The sequence below is a fragment of the Desmodus rotundus genome, chromosome 12, assembly GCF_022682495.2.
Source record: "Desmodus rotundus isolate HL8 chromosome 12, HLdesRot8A.1, whole genome shotgun sequence".
NCBI lineage: Eukaryota > Metazoa > Chordata > Mammalia > Chiroptera > Phyllostomidae > Desmodus > Desmodus rotundus.
The window spans coordinates 78327673-78348460 of record NC_071398.1 but is presented as its reverse complement, the minus strand read 5'-3'; the positions used below and the strand labels follow the sequence as shown (position 1 = coordinate 78348460).

The window sequence follows — 20788 nt, the reverse complement described above, 5'->3', positions numbered from 1 at the left end:
ATAAAACCTTAAAAAAAAACTAAATTAAATTAAAAGAGCCCTGGCTGGTATAGCTCAGTGGATTGAATGCTGGCCTGTAAATCAAAGGTTGCCAGTTTGATTCCCAGTCAGGGCACATGCCTGGGTCGCAGGCCAGGTTCCCAGTTGGGAGTGTGCAAGAGGCAACTGATCAATGTATCTCTTGAACACAGATGTTTCTCTCCCTCGCTCCCTCCCTTCCTATTTCTCTAACAAATTCAAGATCTTTAAAAAAACATTAAATGGGGGATATTACCTATCTTATAGGGTTGGTGTGAAGATTCATTACTATACGTAAAGTGACTAAAACATGTCTATTACACAGTAGGCACTATTATTCTACCTACTCTTCAACTTAATACAACTAAGTCTTGTGGACAGGAAGGAGATAAAGGCTCATTGTATGTACCACAAGGAGAAAGGGTGAAAGGCCCAACGGCCAGGAGAAAGGACACTGACGACATTAAAGGCTAGCCCCACCTAGCCTCCCAAATCCCAGGGCCACTACTGAAGTTTTTTCCTTGATAAAAACAGTGGAAAATGAATTTTAAATTATTTTGTGTCTGCTAGCAGGGACAGCAGAAGTCCTACTGTGAGAAAGCATGCCCTGGCAATAAGCCAAAATACAGACTAGAACATTAGGAGGCAGAGAAAAAGAATTCCAGGTAAGATAGGATGGGTCCTGTAAGCTACAGGCTACAATATGATAAACAGGTGTTCTATGTGCTTTAGGACACATGCCTGAACCCTAGCATGAATTGGGTGTTGCTCTACACCACCACCACAGATGGGAACAGTGATGGTTTGGCCAGGTTCCCCCTGTTGTTTGAGTGGTAAATGCAAGGTGATTCTTCTTTAAGCTTTACAGTATTATCCTTTGAACTCCAAAAGTCTTCAATCTGCATCTACTAAGAAGTCTAAAGAATATTGCTTCAAGAAGGCAAATAAACACTTAATGACCCTATTCCCATCTCCCTTACTCCCCAGTAAGGTGTTCTGCCTCCTCCCTCTCTGTCAGGAGGCAGAGATATGACCCAAGGTTGAAAAACACAGAACAACGGGGTCTCAAATGACTTAGATTTAATCATAGGAAGCAAACTAAATGGAAAGCTTACAACAGAGAAGAATTACATGTCAGTGCCTTCTGCAAACTGAGCTGGGACAGAAAGGGACTGGGGCTGCCCCTCAACTTGATCTCTTCCAAACAAAGACACCCACAGTGTCCCGGCAGTCTGGCTCAGCGAAGGGGAAGACTGGTGGCTCTGTGTGTTGAGGTCATGTTGCCCATTACTCACTCCTGGCCAGCATCAGGAGCCCCACCTTGCCGGCCCTGGTCATCACCCTTCTTTTTGTGGCCTGAAACGATGTCATCAATCCGCAACAGCAGAACTGCCGTCTAGGAGAAAAACCACCATCCCAAAGAGGTCAGCAGAAGGAAGGGACATTTGGGGTTTTTTTAGACATTATTACCTAGTGCCTCCTACATAATTACCATTTTATCTGAAAGCTACCTTTTCAGAGTCTTGAATGTTAAACACAGTTCTCCCTAAGCAAGGAATTCAACTTGTGCTGTTACCTTGCTTTTTATATGAGCTGAAGTAGGGAAATGGAATTCCTTGGGAGATCTCCTTCTATATCCCCTCCCTTCCAGGTGGGACCAAACACACTAGTTAGCTGGGAATAAACAGCACAGCATTTGCCTTAGGGTGCCTCACCTCCACTGCTGTCTTGTATGTTTGCAGTTTCACAGCCAATGGCTCCCAGATGCCCAGTTCTTTCATGTCCACCAAAGTACCTGTCTCACCATTTACACCCCAGGTCTCAGAGTTCTCCTGGGTATGCTTGGCCTATAGTTGGAACAAGCATAAACAGTTGAAGGGGAAAATACTGGGAACAAGTAGGCTGGCAGGAAACATTAGGTTAAAAAAAATAAACCAAAAACACTGGATTAGTAAGTAACACTTAAGAGAAAATGGCAACAAACAAGTCAAAAATTAGGAGATATTAAAGAAACAAGCTATGAAGGAAAATGTGAATAGAGAAATGTCAACCATCCTCTTAAAGCAAACTTGGCTTTCCCCACCCCATCAAGAGAATAGCATGGAAAGGAACTCACTCGAAGGGAGGTAAGTAGACGAATGGTGCTGGCTCCACAGTTCTGGATAAGGGTACGAGGGATGACCTCTAGGGCCTGGGCAACAGCCCTGTATGGCCATTGCTCCACACCAGTCATGGCCTTGGATTTTTCTGTCAAGGCATGGGCCACGGCCATCTCACAGGCCCCACCCCCTGGCACCAGCTGAGGGTCCAGGAGAACATTGCGGCACACTTGCATGGCGTCCTGGAGGTTGCGTTCTACTTCCTTGGGAAAGCAAATAGATAATATGAGGCAAAAGCTAGATGAATTAGGGACAAACCAGAGGTATCAAAGGACTTCCTGACTGCTAAGTTCAGTAAACCACCAAGTAAAGCAACTAAGAAAGGTCCTTGGAATCCCTACAGGGCAAGGCAGAGGCTATTTGCCTTGGACAAACACAATAACTACAACTGCAAAAGGGCTGGCAGGTGGGGAAGAGGTGTCACTCTGTGAATTTAGGTTTCTTACTAGCTATGTGCCTTTGGGTAAGTCACTTAACCTCATTGAAGAAAAAAAAGGTATTTATGATTTCCACTTAAATAAGGAAGCAGTGGTTGCCAGGGGCTGGGAAATGAAGTCACTGTTCACTAAACATTGTCTTGGTTGTGTAAGAAGTTCTGGAGATCTGTTGTACAAGAATGTGAATGACTTAAAAAGCAAGCAGGAGAAACAGGTACGTGTGGCTACAGATAAAAATCAAACAGCTATTACATGGACAGCAGGGTGATTTAAGCCCTCTGAGAAACTCAAGAAATGGAATGACCTAGAGTTCAGTCAGTCACACTTCCAAGGCTGACTCACCGAGAGGATCTCTTTGCTGGCCCCCCGGAGGAGGATGGTACAGGCCTTGGGGTCTTTACACTCAGTGATAAATGTAAAGTACTCATCTCCAATTTTCTTGATTTCTAACAGGCCTGCTCCTGTGCCAACATCATCTTCTCTCAGTTCCTCTGGTCGGCTGATTATCCGGGCCCCACAGGCTCTATTGATTAGATGAGAGAGGAGGAGGAACCAGATGATCTCAGATACTGACTCATCTCCCTAGTCCCTAGGGTCTGTGACTGGGGATAGGGAAATGTGGATGCTAGAAACATTGCTACCTAACTAAACAGGTCTTGGCTGCCTGGTGAAATAGATTTTCAAACATGTACAGGTGAAGTTTCCTTAAACTAATATGGCTTTATTTATTTTTTTTTAAGATTTTATTTATTCATTTTGAGAGAGGGAAAGGAAGGGAGAAAGCGAAGGAGAAAAACATCAATGTGTGGTTGCCTATTGTGTGCCCCCAACCGGGGACCTTGCTCGCAACCCAGGCATGTATCCTGATTGGGAATCGAACTGGCAACCATTTGGTTTGCAGGCTGGTGCTCGATCCACTGAGACACACCAGCCAGGGCTAATATGGCTTCATACATAAAACTGCACATACTTAACGCAACAACTATAACCAGGTAAGTTTAATTCATAGTAATATTTTGTGGATACTAAAATTTGAACAAATGAGTTCTTATACATGTCTAACACATATATACCACATAATGGTTATTTGCAGATAAAATTAATCCTGTACTACCAAGTTAGATTTCAAGGCCAAAAATAGGACTCTACTAAAGACAATGCAGCCCCGGGCAGGTAGCTCAGTTGGTTACGGCCTTGTCTCGATAAGGCTGCAGATGGACCTCTGGTCAGGGCACATACAAGAGGCAACCAATGCGTGCATGGAAGGGTAAAACAACAAACTGACGTGTCTCTCTCTCTCTCTCCCCGCCTCTCCCTCAAACCAAAAAATGACAATGCAAAGGCAACCACGGAGGAAGGTGAGTAAGTACATATGAGGTGGACCCAAAACCCCCCCCCCCCAGAACTCACTTACAAAAAATTGGGTATTTATTCTTACATGTTTAAACTTCAGTCACTTTCAAAGTACTCTACATCTGATGCAATATACTTATTGAGACCTTTTTTCCAGTGCTCAAAACAGTTTTTGATATCATCGATTTTAATGCTTTTTAGTGCTTCTGTTGTTTGGTTCACCTCTTCCACATTGGCAAAGATTTCCCTTTGAGGACTTTTTTCATCCAGGGAAATGGAAGTCGTTCACAGCGATATTGGGTGAACAGGGAGGGCGGGACACAGGGGTCATGCCATTTTGGTAAAAAAATTGCTGAACATTCTGCACAGTGTGTGCAGGCGTGCTCGTAAATCACTCATCACGAAATGGGCAAACGTGTTGAAAGAGTCTTCAAAAAAATTCACTGAAGTGGGAACACAGACTTTCACAACAATGCCAGCTGGTGCACTGATACAGATGGGTTCCTAGAACATGCATCTAGCGGGGGAAGCCTACACTACAAGGGGTCTGCCCTCCAGAAGATAATTCTGTTTTTATTCTTTGGGTCCCCCCTCGTAAGTATACGTCTGACTCAATTTTAACAAATGCAGCACTAATTTCTTATTTGTCACTCTTTCCCCCACTCACAGGCATGTAGAGTCAACTAAGAATATGCACACATGCCCAGAGCCATTTCAGAGCAAGAAGTGTAAAATTTGATTTGGATCTCTGATATATTCTGTGATGTTGGGGCAGACTTATTTTTTTTAGTAAATTAGCATTAAAAATGATTGGTATCTGAGCACAGGCATCAGGGCAGAAGAAGTGAGTGCCATCTGAAGTTGCATTAACAGCAGCTAAGGGGCCAATCAAGGAAACTGATGGTTCTGCTATATTCTGAACTGGTTAAAAATAGGCTACTCTGTAATAGATCCCCACCAAGGTAGTGACCACAGAAGTCTTAAGTATAAGCTGGTTACGACTGGTTAGGAGCAGTACAGAAAAAACTCCTGCAGGAGACAATATTTGGAATACATAAGGACTTCTGAAGATGACAGACAGCTAAAGTCAGATTACTCCCACCTGCAACTGATATGGCTGACTGTATCCTATTTTAGACCTTTTCAGATAATAGTGATGCATTATGGAGCTACAAAACAGAAACACATGCAAAGGAAGAACTTATTTTACCTGGCCTACTTACCTAGCAATGCGATTATTATCTGTCTTCCGGACTCTACGGATGGCTGTGATATTGGCCCGCATGAGGTAGTGCTGAGCTAAATCTGCAAACCCAAGAATAGAGGCGTCAGGCTGGAAACCAGAACTCCTGAGTTTTAAACTGGTTTTATCCTTAAATCCTCAAAGCACCCTAACCATCACATTTATTATGTTTACTCTATGCCAACTTGGGGGAAATAAAAGCACCCACTTTCTTCTAAAAAGTGAGTCCTACCTGAGATGCCCTTTTCTGTGATGACCACATCGGGCTTCAAATGAATAATGTCTTCACAGAGCTGCTGGATGTACTCTTCCTCCATTTGGAGGATTCGGGTGAAATCTTCCTCTCGTGTGATCTCAATGTCAGTCTGTGTAGTAAAGAAAAATCACTCCAATTTTCAAATCTTAAGACAAATGGCTTCTTACACCTACCTAACATGTATATACTCCGTAATGGTCATTTCTAGATAGACTTCATTCTGTACTAGCTAGTTAGATTTCAAAGCTAATAGTAAAACTCTATACTAAAGGTGATGCAAAGGCAGGCAAGGAGAAAGGTAAATTAAATAAGTAAGTATGTGTATGACCCAATTTTAATAAATGCAGGACTAATTTCTTATGCATTTCTTCCACTCATGGGCATGTAGAGTCAACTAAGTATAGGCACATGTGCCCAGAGCCATGTCAGAGAAATAAGTGTAAAATTTGATTTGGATCTCTGATATATTCTGTGATGTTGGGGCAGACTTATCTTTTTTCATAAATTAGCATTAAAATGACTGTTATCAGGACTTCTGGCCTAGATGGAAGCGTAGGTAGCGTAGGTAGATACACTTTGCTTCCTCGCACTACTGAAAGGAGGACAACACAAATTTGAAAAAAATAAAACCAACCAGAACTGCCAGAAAACTGAACAGTATGGAAGCTCAACAACCAAGGAGTTAAAGAAGAAACATTCATCCAGACTGGTAGGAGGAACAGAGAGGCAGCTGGGGCAGAGAGGATGTCCAGCAAGGCTGCAGCTGGCAGACCAGGCAGGCGGGCAAGGTGGTCCCACATTTGTGTGCAGATAAACTGGGAGGAACAACTGGGGAGTGAGACCATGCCGTCCAGGGTTCCAGCGAGGAGAAATAAAGCCTCAGAACCTCTGGCTACTATGAAAACCTGTGGGGATTGAGGCAGGGGGAGAAACTCCTGGTCTCACAGGTGAGTCCCTTGGAGGAACCCACAGGGTCTTAGAAGGTACACAAACCCACCCACCTGGGAATCAGCACTAGAAGGGCACAATTCATTTGTGGGTAGTGGAGGAAGTGACTGAAAGTGGGGCAAGAGCCCAGCAAGTGGCATTGTTCCCTCTCTGACCTCCCCCCCACATACAATGCCACAATGTGATGTGGGTTGCCCCACCCTGGTGAATACCTAAGGCTCTGTCCCTTACAATGTAACCGGTGCTCCAAGACAAAGAAATATGACCCAAATGAAAGAACAGATCAAAACTCCAGAAAAACCTGGCTAGTTGTGGCACAGTGGGTTTAGTGCTGGCCTGGGAACCTAAATGTGGGTTTGATTCCCAGTCTATGCTGTGGCACATGTGTGGGTTGCAGGTCAGGTTCCCAGTAGGGGGTGAGTGAGAGTCAACCACACATGGATGTTTCTCCCTCTCTTTCTCCCTTCCCCTCCTTAAAAATAAATCAGTTTCCAAAAAATTAGAAAAACTCCAGCAGAACTGGGCTACAAGGAGATAGCCAACCTATCAGATGCAGAGTTCAAAACACTGGTAATCAGGATGCTCACAGAAAAGACTGAGTACGGACACAAAATGAAGAAGTGAAGGCTATGCAAAGTGAAATAAGAATATACAGGGAGCCAACTGTGAAGGAAAGGAAACTGGGACTCAAATCAAGAATATGGAACAAAAGGAAGAAATAAACATTCACCTGGAACAGAATGAAGAAACAAGAATTCAAAAAACTGAGGAGAGGCTGCAGAATGTCCGGGACAACTTTGAACATTCCAACATCTGAATCATAGGGGTGCCAGGAAGAGAAGAGGAAGAGCTATAAAGGGAAAACTTATTTGAAAAAATGATGAAGGAGAACTTCCCCAATCTAGAGAAGGAGATAGACTTCCAGGAAGTCCAGGAAGCTCAGAGTCCCAAAGAAATTGGACCCAAGGAAGCACACACTAAGGCACATCATATAATTACATTAGCCAAGATTAAAGTTAAGGAGAGAATTTTAAAAGCAGCAAGAAAAAAGGAGAGCTACCTACAAAGTAGTTCCCATAAGACTATCAGCTGATTTCTCAAAGGAAACCTTGCAGGCAAGAAGGGGCTGGAAGGAAGTATTCAAAGTCATGGAAGGCAAGAACCTGCACGCAAGATTACTGTATCCAGCATAGGTATCAATTAGAATGGAAGGACAGATAAAGTGCTTCCCAGATAAGGTCAAGTTAAAGGAGTTCATCACCCCCAAGCCCTTATTATATCAAATGTTAAAGGGACTTATCTAAGAAAAAGATGATCATCAAAATTATGAAGAGTAAAATGACAACAAACTATCAAAGACTGAACCTATTAAAAAAAAAAACTGAAACAAACAAAGCAAACAACTACTAGAACATTAACAGAATCATAGAAATGGAGATTACATGGAGGGTTATCAGTGGGGATGTGGCAGAACGGGGGAAAAGGTACAGGTAATAAGAAGCATAATTGGTAGGTACAAACTAGACGGGGAGGTTAAGAATAGCACATGAAATGGAGAAGCCAAAGAACTTACATGAATGACCCATGGACATAAACTAAGAGGGAGAGAATGCTCGTGGGAGGGGGTGGAGGGGGATAAAGGGGAGAAAAAAAAATGGGACAACTGTAATACATAATCAGTATAATATATATTTTAAAAAGATATTCAATAAAATAAATAAAATAAAGTAAAAATGTCTGTGGTAAAAAAAAATGATGGGTATCCGAGCACAGGCATCAGTGTAGAAGTAGTGAGTGTAATCTAAAGTTGCATTAACAGCAGCAGAGGAATCAATCAGCTACTACATTCCCTCTCATGTATCCCAGAAAGTATGAATTAGAATAATGTTAAAGCCATGACCTTACATCTTCATAAGCCAATTTAGCTCTAGCAATCATCTAGTTGAACACCATTTAATTTTAAAGCAACTGGTATTCAAAGTCAAGGCAGTTAGTGGAGAGTGTGACCTAACACCTCTGACCACTCAGTTCAATGTTACCTGTATTTTGTTCAGTGTCATTAATTTGAATCTGAACTCTTCCCACAAATGAATTGATTCTTATTTGCAATCCCTAATTAATAAACTCTAATTACTTTGTTTTACACAAGGGCGAGTGCATTGTGAGGTTCCTGCCCTCTGGAAATTATTCTTTAGCACTTCAAAGCTAAATCAGCTCCATGGCAGTGCAGATACCAAACAGAGTTGATATCAAATCCTCATTTGGCCTGTGTTCCTTACCCAATTAATCTAACTTCTCTGAGCTTTAGATTCCTCATCTGTAAAATGCAAGTCGAAACCAACTGTTTATAAAGGGTTGTTGTTAAGATTCAGAAAGTGTATGCAAAGGTTAGTAATTGACACCTAGTAGGCATGTAATAAACATACCTTTTATTTCCCTTGTACATACTAAAATAGGTTCTTACATCAATTTTATTTATCTTTTTTATCCTCACCCAAGGACATTTTTTCATTGCTTTTAGAAAGAGGGAGAGAGAGTGAAAAACATTGATGCAAGAGAGAAGCATCAATCAGTTGCCTTCCTATACATGCCTGGAGTAGGGATCTAATCAGCAACTCAGGTATGTGCCCTGACTGGGAATCCAACCCATTACCTTTTGGTTAGGGATGATGCTCTAACCAACTGAGCCACACAGGCCAGGGCTCTTACATCAATTTTAAGGAACAGAACCAGGAACCTTACCTGGCTTTCTCCTTTCTTGTACTCCAGAGAAGAATCCAGCAGCACAATGCGAGGGTTCTTGATATAGCGCCGCATTCGCGGATGGGTCACATCTTTGTTAATCATGACTCCACGCAAAACACATGAGTCTTCAATAATACCCCCAGGTATCTGAGCAAAAGAGCCACTTTAATCCATAACGAGGAGGAGACAATTTCTCACCTCTCTTCCCAAATATTCATCTTTCCCAAAGGACGATTATTTTGGGTTTCTAAAGTATCTTTCTTCCATGAAACTCAAAAACAAATACTGTTGCACATTTTTTTCCCTCTAGGAAGTACATCCATCTTAGACCATGACACCTAATTTGAAGATCAGCTGAGGCTCACAGAAACTTGGCAACCGACAAGGATTTAATTAAAGGGGCTCAGATCTCTTCTACTTCCTGATAGTCCCACAGATTTTGAGGCATGGGGCTCCATCTACTGGCCACAAGAAATTAATGCTACTTTTTCATTTTAAATTAGTAGGGAAATAGAGAAAGCTTTCTGGGGTTTGTTAACAGTATAACATAGAGACGTTGCTTATATCCCAAGTGGCTGATATGTACACAAATGCACAAAAATGGACACACCAATAAACCATTCCCTAGCCCCTAATAAACCTTGTGTAGGGACAGCAGTGAAAATAATAATTTCACGAATATCCCTTTTCTAAGCTTTTGTTTTCCAGACAGCAAATATTCTTCTTCCTAGTTCTAACTACAAAGATATCTTGCTCTGATTTAAACCTACTTCCTGCACAAGTGGAATGACTCATGCTAGGAAACAATCCGTCTCCAAAGTACTGACCAGAAGAGTTTACCTTTTCTACCCTTGCATATTTCTTGATGTCAATCTCCTTCCGACCATTCTCCTCAAACTGTACAGTTTTGACAGCATCCAGGGCAATGTTGCAAGCCAACGAAGACCACCGACTGATTGCTTTGGTCGTAATGGAACTGTTGATAATGTTCAGCATCATATCTCGGTTATTAGTGTCAACGGGGGTACTGGAAAAGAGAAAAATGGATAATATGCTCAACAGGGGTCTTGGATATTTAAGAAGTCTCTCATCTATATCTCAGTGACTATAATAATAGGCTAATAGGCAGAATTAGGGGAATCTGTTTCTCTGTAGTAAACTAAATGTGACATCAAGTAATCTTGTCCAACCCTCTGCCTTTTCAAAGATTGTAACTAACCCATCCCTAGAAGATATATAAAACCCCTGAGTAATCTGTTCCCATGTCTGACAACTCTTCCATACTTACATATGTATCTTACAGTAAAATAATTTGTTCTTAACCTTCTGCTTCAACCAAGTAAATTCTAAAACTTTTACAACGTAAGTCAAGACACATTTGGTCTTTGAAGCCTGACCGCTAGGAAATTCTGAGAGTTCCTCTTAATAATCAGCATTGGTCTGCACTATCCATTTGAACACCTGATTCTACTCTACCTAGCACCTTCATATGTGGTGCACCACACAGTGTTTACTGGTTTTGTGTGTTTGCCTCCCCTAACAGAAGTATGCATTTGTACACAGTAAGACTATTTAGAACCATAAAAAGAATTTGTAGTAGTCCTTGAATACCATCTTGTCCAAATTTTCACGTATTGCCAAACTTTTATAAAACAGGGTAAGGCATATACTATACAAACACTAAATACTACTGAATATACATTTTAGGGAAAAAAGCAACAGCTTCAGAAGTATTACCTAAGATATGCATGCAGTTATTGCAGAAAAACTTTCTAACGGATTGATTCCAAATACTCAAATCCTTTGGGTACCTCTACATTCTTATGGAGTTGATGATCATATACTCTATTAACAGCAGGCAGTACAATACAAAGCTCACTAAATTACTATGTACTCAATGACCCTGCCATATAAAAGGGTAGAACATTATAGGCTTTATTTTTGTATTTCGCATGTCATGATTTAATTAGCATTCCCTGAAGTTAGAAGTCATTCATTTCTATATTCCTTTCATTACCCTATTAGCACTCAGAAACAGAGACTAACAGAAAGTTCTTCAATTACTACATGGATTCAAATATCATTGTCACAGTCTTTTTTATTTTAATGGAAACCTGCTGGCTACCATCCTTTACAGTGCTTTATTAGAGTACTGGCTGAATTAGTTATAATCACATATGGTAAGATATTTTAAATCCCAAATAATTCATTATTTAACTCCTTATTTTCTTAACAAGAAGCTAAGTTCTTGGAAGGTAGGTCTATTGTACTTATACACTGCCCGTGGCAGCACCTTACATGTAAACCAGAAGACAGCATGTAACCAAAATGTTATAAAGAATTAAACCTAGCTCCTTTTGTCTGCTTTATACTCCCTGCTATTTTCTTTCACTTCCCTCATCCTTTTCTTCATTTTGCTCTCCCCTTTGTTCTCTTTCTCACAAAAAGACACAAGGGTATAAAACGCCATGTGTGTGGTATACCTGGACTTGCTTTACCTACCTAGGAACAGATCACTCTCCCAGGCCTCCCATATTTGATACTACCCACTTCTGGTCCTCCCTCAGTACCTAATTTTATTAAGGGTGCTGATCATATCATCCAATGCCTTTCGGTAGGCACTGATCACCACCGTTGGATGCATCTGCTGCTCTAGGAAGTGCTCAGCCACAGACAGCATCTCCCCAGCTGAAAAAGGATACAAATACCATGTTTTAAAAAGGACCTGGATATAAAGGCAACTTCATTATGCTTCTAAAGATAGCTTACCTTCCTTCCTAAAACAGGCAATTTGGCTGTTAATACTATTCCAAATTTTACACTTTGTACAAGGCACCTCATAAAGAAAATAACTTCATCGTACATATTTTAAATAATCAAAGATTGATCCTAGGGTTTAGTCTCTTGATTTGACTAAATATTTGTTACCAGTGTTTTAAACAAAAGAAAAATGTATTTCCAAAGACTGGAAAACAGAAAAATACTTAACATAAAATTGACTTATTGTCTCACCACCTAGGATGCAAATTGCTGGTAGTAGAAACAAAACACACTGCCCTGGCTGGTGTGGCTCAGTGGACTGAGTGCTGGCCTTCGAAACAGAAGATCACCAGTTCAATTCCCAGTCAGGGCACATGCCTGGGTTGTGGGCCAGGTCCCCAGTGGGGGGCACACAGGAGGCAACCACACATTGATGTTTTCTCTCCCTCTTTCTCTCTCCCTTTCCCCCTCTCTAAAAATAAATAAAATATAAAAAAAACACAACAAAAACAACAAACCCCCCAAAACCCAACAAAAACAAACAAACAAAAAACCACAAAAACACATAAACCTTACACCTGGAAGAACACCCACAAAAATGTACAGAATTTACCTGCTGGAAAAGGAATTATTGGTAAAATGTTCCTCTCTTTTTAAATTTGTCTTTACTTTGTAATTAATTCACACAGAAAATAATACACAAACACAAAAACCTTGTTACTAAAAGTAAACATAACAAGACCTGACCAGGTGGCTCTGCTGTTCAGAGCAGTCATCCTGTACACCAAAATGTTGCAGGTTCAATCCCCGGTTGGGGCACTTATAGAAGGCAACCTACCCATGTTTCTCTCTCACACTGATGTTTTTTTTTTTCTTCTCCTCCTTCCTCTAATACTCAATGAAAACATATCCTCAGGTGAAGATTAAATTGCTTATACTATCTGCCACTAATTTTTAAAACTTACTCAAATGTGCTGAAGTTCACATGTATACTCAGTATGTGCTCAAATGTTTGAATTCAATGTTTTATACCAATTCCTAAGTGACCACCAGGTATAGTAAAAGATAATCAAATACTTAACAAGACGCTCAAATAAGTTAACTTCGAAAGCATAAGCCCTATTACATAGAACAGTAACACAGAAGATGTCTATAGTGACAGCAAAAAAAAAATTTTTTTAAAGCAACCCGTATCTGAGATACGTACACTTAAGGATATTTACACTACTTAGTATCTCCAGGAGATTCAATTAAAATTATCAGCTAGAAAATTTTGCCTGATATCTAAAGCTCATCTTCTACCCAAAATAGTGAGAAAGCACCTGAAGACTCCCCCGTGTTTCATCTTTCCAGTTTTCCTTCAAAGTACAGAACTGATCATATATATTGGGTTGGCCAAAAAGTTAATTTACTTTTTTTGCATACAATGGCTCTAGTAGTGCTTAGTTATTTTTAACTTCATTGAAAACAACTTTGTTAGATTATATTGTGACAGCTGTCATACCAGCATGCATTAAAAAAAAAAAATCAAAATTGGTATTTGTGTAGCCATTTTAATACTGAAGATGGAAGAAAATATGCAACATTTTTGGTATATTATGCTTTATTATTTCAAGAAAGGTAAAAATACAACTGAAACACAAGAAAAGATTTGTGCAGGGTATGGAGAAGGTGCTGTGACTGATCGAACTTATCGGAAGTTGTTTGTGAAATTTCTTGGTACTATTGACATTTTGGCCAAACAATTCTTTGCTGTGGGGCTATCTTATGCATTGTAGATGTTTAGCAGCGCCCTTGGCCTCTACCCACTAGGAACCAATAGTGGGAGATAGACAAAGTACTGAAAATACCCAAATCAATGAAGTTATTGGTGAAAATGAAAAATGTGTCTTTTATTTTGTGGAAAAAACTAAATGGACTTTTTGGCCAACCCAATCCTCAAAAGAACTGAATCTGAAGATGAGATTAGTTGGGGATGACACAAGAAAACGTCCCACCCAACTCACCATCCTCAATATGCAGTACAGAAGCATTCTAGAAATAATTTAAACTGTTACTTTTTAAAAAGTCCACGTAGTAATTTTAAGAACTCTACTTTTAAGGCATGTGGACCACCACTATAAATTGGCACCTCTAAAAATACAGTTCTTTTCTCATTTCCTAACAATGTGTTGCTGCAATCAGATTTTAAAAAATGAATGCTCTCTCCTGACTCATGCGGCTCAGTTGGTTGGTACTGTCCCAAGAAGCAAAAGGTTGCTGATTCATTACCCAGTAAGGGCACATGCCTGGGCTGCATGCGGCCCCTGGCTGCGGGCACATGCCAGAGGCAACTGATTGATGCTTCTCTCACACACCAATGTTTCTCTCCCTTTCTCCCTTCCTTCCTAAAAAATAAAAATCTTAAAACAAATAAACAAAAAAACCCTAACCCTTCTGTTATAAACATTTCACCAACTTAAAAATTTATACAACAAATAAAAGCAGTATGTCAAGTCTTCAGAAGTGGTCCTTTATGATCCTAATAAACATGGAAAGATTAGTCGTTAAAACTTGAACCAAGACTCATTCTCAAATTTCGTGCGTCAATTTGACTACTTGTTAAAACCTGTTAATATCAAAGTAGGTATCTACATCAATTTCATGGTCACTCCCAGACACGTGCTGAGATGACAAATTTGACCCTCCAATGAATACTTTCCCAGGTGAAGTTGAAAAATAAGACAACATTCTGCCTTGAGTTCTGATTGTAAGCAAGTATCCTTCACATGGTATATTTAGTACTACATTTTTCACATTTTTGTACATTGTTTGTGATTTCACTGTTAAAATGGCCCCCAAGCATACCACTCAAATGCTGTCTAGTTTTTAAATGCAAGAACACTGTGATGTGCCTTATAAAAAAAACATGTTGCCCAGGCCAGGTGGCTCAGTTGGTTGGAGCGTCATCCCATACACCAAAAGGTTGTGGGTTCAATCCCTGGTTGGGATGCGTATGGGAGGCAACCAATCAATGTTTCTCTCTCCCTTCCTCTCCCTAAAATCAATGAAAAAAAAAGAGAAAAGAAAAAACATATTAGCTTTGTTTAGCCGTGAGTTCAATGTTTAGCCGTGAGTTCAATGTTTAGCCGTGAGTTCAATGTCAGTAAATTAACAAAACAAAAAAAACCCAAACCACATAAAATAAGGTATGTATTCAGTTGATGAATGTGACCAAAGCTCACAGGAACCTAATCCTGTATCTCCCCTAGGACCGATGGCTTAGTATTCACTAATTCAGTTTGTGGTGACTTAATAGAATATAACTTACTGTGACTAATGAGAATTGACTGTATTTTATTCAACCAAATTTACATAGTTCATGCTACACTACTGATGAATATTTTATACTCAAGTGGAGAGAATACATAGATAATCAGCAACAAGTTACTTAAATATTTGTAATTAAATTTGTAACAGTTTTCTTCTTAAAACATGACACAGATGTTGTTTCTGGCAAAAATCCTCCCATTTCAATCCAATTTTCCTCATCAACCTCTCATTTTCCTCTTACCAAGAATAATTACTGATGTGGTCCCATCTCCAACCTCTTCATCCTGTGTCCGGCTAATTTCAATCATGGACTTGGCTGCTGGATGCTGAACTTGAATCTGAAAAGAAAATGTAGTCAGCCACTAGAATCAACATTATTCAAAGACCCTTTAATTCATTCTGCTTGGACCTAATGCTTAAGCTTCTTGCTTCCATACTAACTTCATTTTCCTTGTTTTACTGTAATTTGAAAGGTTAAAAGTGACCCCTCAAATATTTAAGCAAACGACCTTTCCAAGTCCCTTTCTTTTTAAGGGAAAATTGAACTGTTAGAAGTTTTTTGAGAACAGAACATTATCTTTCAGCTTATTTTCTGGGAGCACCACTGTTGTGGTTGAATTGTGTACTCCAAAAGGACATGGTCATGTCTTACCCTCTGGAAACTGTAAATGTGACTATATTTGGAAATAATGTCATTGTAAATGTAAATAAGATACGGTCATGTGAACATTAGTGCAGGCTAATCCATCCACTGGTGTTATTATAATGAGACAAAGAGATGGCCATATGACAACTGAGGAGGAGACTGAGTTTACAAGCCAAGGATGTGGTCAACCATCAGAAGCTAGAAAAGGCAGAGGAGGATTCTTCCCTAGAGCCTTCAGAAGAAGCATGACACCTTGATTTCAGATGTCTAGCCTCTAGTCCATGAGAGAATAAATTTCTGTTGTTTAAAGTTTGTGGTAATTTGTTCCAGCAGCCCTAAGAAACCAATCATCATCTACATACATCTTTATGGGTACTTTATATAAAAATGTTAGAAAGCATAATAAAAAGTCACACCTCTCGAAGAATGGCATTGCCATCATTAGTCATCACAATGCCTCCCATTGGGTCCAAAAGCATCTAGGACAAAAGTAAAAGTTGTATTTCAGTGTTCCAGGTAACAGAAAGGGAAAATCTGTAGTCGGAAGTTTCAACAAGAAATAAACCTACCTTCATCATGGACTTGGGTCCCAAACATGTTCGGATGATGTCTGCAATAGTCTGTTGGGCAAAAAATAAAAAACATGTAAGCACAAATCAGAGGGCGAGTGTGTATGCTAGGAAAAGGGGCATCAGTAACCCACAGAGCCAGTGTTTTAGCAAAGTCACCTCTGAAGTAGGGTGGGGAGCTGCTTTAGACTCTGCACACCGTATGGCTAGATTCTGTTTGTTTTCCCCTTTGGGAATGGTTTCAGGGTAGATATAGAAAGAAGTGACTTTTCACAAGAAAAAAGGGATATACCTTCCAGAACTTCAGATTCCCAGTAGTCCAGAAAAATAGAAATCTATGTCCTAGTATTTCTTTCCATGACAGTGGCCTTCACACCATGCTAAATCAGATCTAGAGCTATTTCATTCAAAAGCTACTGAATACCTATCTGGGATCTACAGCAGCACTAAGAATACAACAAGGAATTAATACAGAGTTTCCCCTCAAGTAACTCAGTTTAGTATGAGAGACAAACACAAATAAAATATAAAACAATATATAGCAATGAAATTATGCGTAAGTTATTATGAGAAGGCCTAATTCAGAGGAGAGCTTCCTTCTCCCTACCACCTTCAAGGAAATGTCCAGAAAGAAGGGAATCAACTTTTCCTTTGCCTAACTACAAACAGATACAGAAATAATAGGGAAGGCAGCTGGAGGGAAATACTATAAACCACTTCAAAGGTATGCTACCTTGGCAGCACTGATGTTTCCAGATTGAACTTTTCTTCCGGATTCACGCTTTGTGTTCTGGCCTAAAATAAGTAAAAACAAAAGTCAACAGCCCAGGATTGTCACATTGTAGATAAGCTGTTTATCCCCCAACCTTCAGAAATAAAAACACACAGGTTTCAACAGTATATACGCCGATGAAAGCTTCTCAAAATTATATACTTTAAATACGTGCAGCTTGTTATATGTCAATTATACTTCAAAAAACTGTTAAAAAAATAAACATATGTACTTACGGCTACTTACTTTTTTATTTAGTTCAACTCCTGGTATACTAAGAAACAACCCATAATGCTTCAACTTTGGAATCTTGCTCCTCACTTTCTCTCTAACCAAACATGCTGGTATTTACAGCAAGGATTCATAACCTGAGATTCACAAATGGGCCTCAGTGGGAAAGTGAAATCCCTGGTATGAGAAAATGGGAGTGACTTGCATTTTTGTCTGTGAAATGGTTCTATAGCTATCATTAGATTCTAAAAAGGCTGGTGACCCCCAAAAAGGAACCAATCACTGCTTTATGTAAAAAGAGAAAGAGCATGGGGGTTCATATTTTCCTACTTGTATAAGGAGAATCATACTCTTGGTAATTAATGATAGTGCCGCCCCACCCCCCAGCGTGCTGTGGAACACAAGTCTTCAAAAAGTATCCCAGTTTGCAAGATACAGTCACTCCAGGCTTGGATATATCCACCAGCAGTAAGAGCTGTGTACATATTTTAACAGGGAGTCCAACAGGTTCCAGCTACTAATCCCACGGATTAATGCAGACCTGAAAAGGCTTTTACAATGCACCACTCACCCCAGGGCCCTCTCAATGGAGACAAGCGAGTGGTTACAGCTAAACCAACACATGCTCACTTCTCTCCTCTCCCCAAATTATACATTTCCTACAATTTAAACCTGTCAAATTTTCAAATCAGTCCCATCAAATCTAAACATTCACAACCCTCAGGATTTAGATTTCTATTTCCGGCAGTGGTAAGTAAAATCCTGCATGAACTGTTCCGATGGATTCTTCAAAAACAATAGTCCCCCCACCCCACCCCCCGCCCCGGGTTAAGTGAATTTTTTCTGAAAAGTTATTTTCCAGGTACGGACAAAATGGATAAAATCTCTGAACGGCATTCAGTCTACAGAAGATGGCAAGCAAGGGGAAACGGCCAGTTGGCTATCTCAGGTGGTCTTGCAGATGTCACAGCGAAGTTACACACAGAATGGAAGCACACCAGGGGAAGACAATGAACGAGGTACTTAACAGTCAGGAATTTGGAATGTTCCTGAAGACAATGAGTCAATCAATTTGGGAAAACTCGGGTTGGTTACTGGGAAAGATTACAACTCAGGTGACACTGAGGGAGTAATTACATCTCAGACAGCGAGGGAAGCGGAGTTACTTCAGGTACAGACAAGGGTTGCTGAGGGGATAATCAAGAGGGCTGTTATTGAAAAGGAAAGTGACCAAAGATACCGCTTGCTGTGCGCCACTCTGGCTACCTTCTCATTCATTTGACCCTCACGATTCCAAGGGGAAATGCTGTTCACCGCAGTAACGGATGGAAAGGCGCAATTTGGCCGCGGCCCTAGCGGCTACTAAGGGATGGACCGAGGTTATACAGCTAGGCCAAAATAAACTACAAACCAAGCCAAACCCCTTACTCATTTACCTACACACTGAAAATCACGCAAGAAGGGTGCAGAGCAAGAGGGAGCGAAGAACGAAGGCCTACTACTGCAAGGGGCTTCCCGAGACGAGTCGCCGGAAAGACAAGCGCTCAGAGAGGGGAAGGTCAGATTGTGTTTGTCGGGGCAGGAATGAGTTAAAGATGACAGGAAAGCGGGAGAAGGGGCATCCGCCCCAAGTGAGGATGACTGGAAGGCTCAGTGGCCGTTCCACGGCGGCACTGGAATGGGACAATCCTGGAAAGTGTGGACCGAGCTGGGAGAATAGGGGGTCCCTCCCCCGGCTTTCTCACAACTCACTGAGCACGAGCACGGGACGATGGCCCATCATGGCGGCGCGTCGCAGAAGAAAATGCCCAGAGCGGAGAGGCAGAAGCTTCTGGAGAGAACTTGAGAGAAGCCCAGAAAACGTTGCCTCCTCAAGCCTTACACCGAAACACGCTGCCTTCCGGGTGGCCGCCAATCACCGCGCCCACCTCATTGACCGGCAGGAAAATAGGCCAATTGACATTCTTAGCCCCGCCCTCTACGCAACAACGGCAACTCAAGCTAGATAGAGAGAGCGCGATGAAGCCCGCGGCAGAGCACTGGCGCTTGCGCAATGAGGTGGCCGCGCCCCGCCGCGTGCGGCTAGATCCTCGGCGCAGGCGCCAAGGAGAGCTCGGGCAGTTGGCCCACACGCCACTGCGCAAGTGTGTGAGCTTCTGCGTGGGTGCTGGGGTTGAGGCTTTCAATTAATACCGCAGGTGAGGTCGTTACAGGAGCTTGCGCCTCAGCTCCTTTCGGACAGCGAAGGACAAGAAAGTCGTGACGGTTTTTTCTCTTTTGTTCCAGCTTTAACAACGGGGATGAAGGAAGACCTGGCACGTTGGCTGCAGGATGAAATGGGGGTTGTAATCCTGTCGGGCAGGGCTGGGTGGTGACCGGCTTTTCTTGTGGGCATGCTGGGAGTTGTGGTTTATTGCCTCTGGATTGTTGATAACAGGACAAAAAGCCCTTTTTAGGCCCTCTTCACCAGAGCTCGCTGTCCTTCCTTGTCCCTGTCAGGCGTAACTAACGGTTGTTTTTCTGAGCCTCTGTTCTCAGTATGGTATAATTACTGAAAGCTCCCTAAAGGCGCAGATGTTCTGAAAATGTGTAAAACAGGACTTGCCATATCGCAATGAGTGGACCCTGAACCTAAGATAACATCCAAACAGACTGACGCCTGCACAAAACCAGCTATTTTGTGATAGCGCTGATTACTTGACTGCAACTCCCTCGCTCTTTATAACTCAGTAGAAGCTCACAGCTGCAGGCTGGTGTACTTCTCCACACTTGGCCCCTTTCCTCTCTTGGATTAAAACTTTGCGTATTTTTTTCTTTTTGTGAACTCTTTCGTAGCCGGTGTCTCCAGCCACCCTAACAGTTGCAAATGGCAGGATGTCCTCCTTTCTCATGGCTGAATAATATTCCATTGTGCACATATACTAAATCCTTTTTTTAAAAAAAGATTTTAGAGAGTGGGGGAGGGAGAAAGAAAGGTAGAGAAACATCAAGTGTGAAAGAAAAACATTGATCGGCTGCCTTTTGCACACACCCCACCTGGGGACGGACGGGCAACCCAGGCATGTCCCCTGACGGGGAATGGAACCAGCAATCTTTCGCTTTTCAGGACGACACCCAACCAACTGAGCCAAGCAAGCCAGGGCTATACTACATCTTTTTTTTATCCATTCATCCTTTGATGGGCATTTAGGTTGCATTTATATCTTGGTTATTGCAAATAATGCTGCAATAAACAAGGGAGTGTATGTATCTTTTTGAAATCCTGTTTTCATTTCCTTTGGATATATATACTCAGTAGTGGAATTGGTGGATTGTATGGCACATCAATTTTTAATTTTT

At 41.2% G+C, this 20788-nt stretch overlaps 1 protein-coding gene across 1 annotated transcript; it reads right to left on the bottom strand.

Annotated features, from left to right (window-relative positions):
• Positions 1-1081: 1081 nt before the first annotated feature.
• Positions 1082-19357, bottom strand: CCT3 (chaperonin containing TCP1 subunit 3). The gene is made up of 14 exons (XM_024574265.3): positions 19202-19357; positions 17180-17241; positions 16447-16497; positions 16294-16356; positions 15473-15569; positions 11730-11847; positions 10000-10186; positions 9157-9306; positions 5443-5575; positions 5191-5272; positions 2957-3137; positions 2135-2380; positions 1734-1865; positions 1082-1414 (listed from the first exon to the last, which is right to left on the bottom strand). The coding sequence occupies exons 1-14, from the start codon at positions 19230-19232 to the stop codon at positions 1310-1312; spliced, it is 1638 nt and encodes a 545-aa protein (XP_024430033.2). The 5' UTR covers positions 19233-19357; the 3' UTR covers positions 1082-1309.
• Between the last annotated feature and the right edge of the window lie 1431 nt (positions 19358-20788).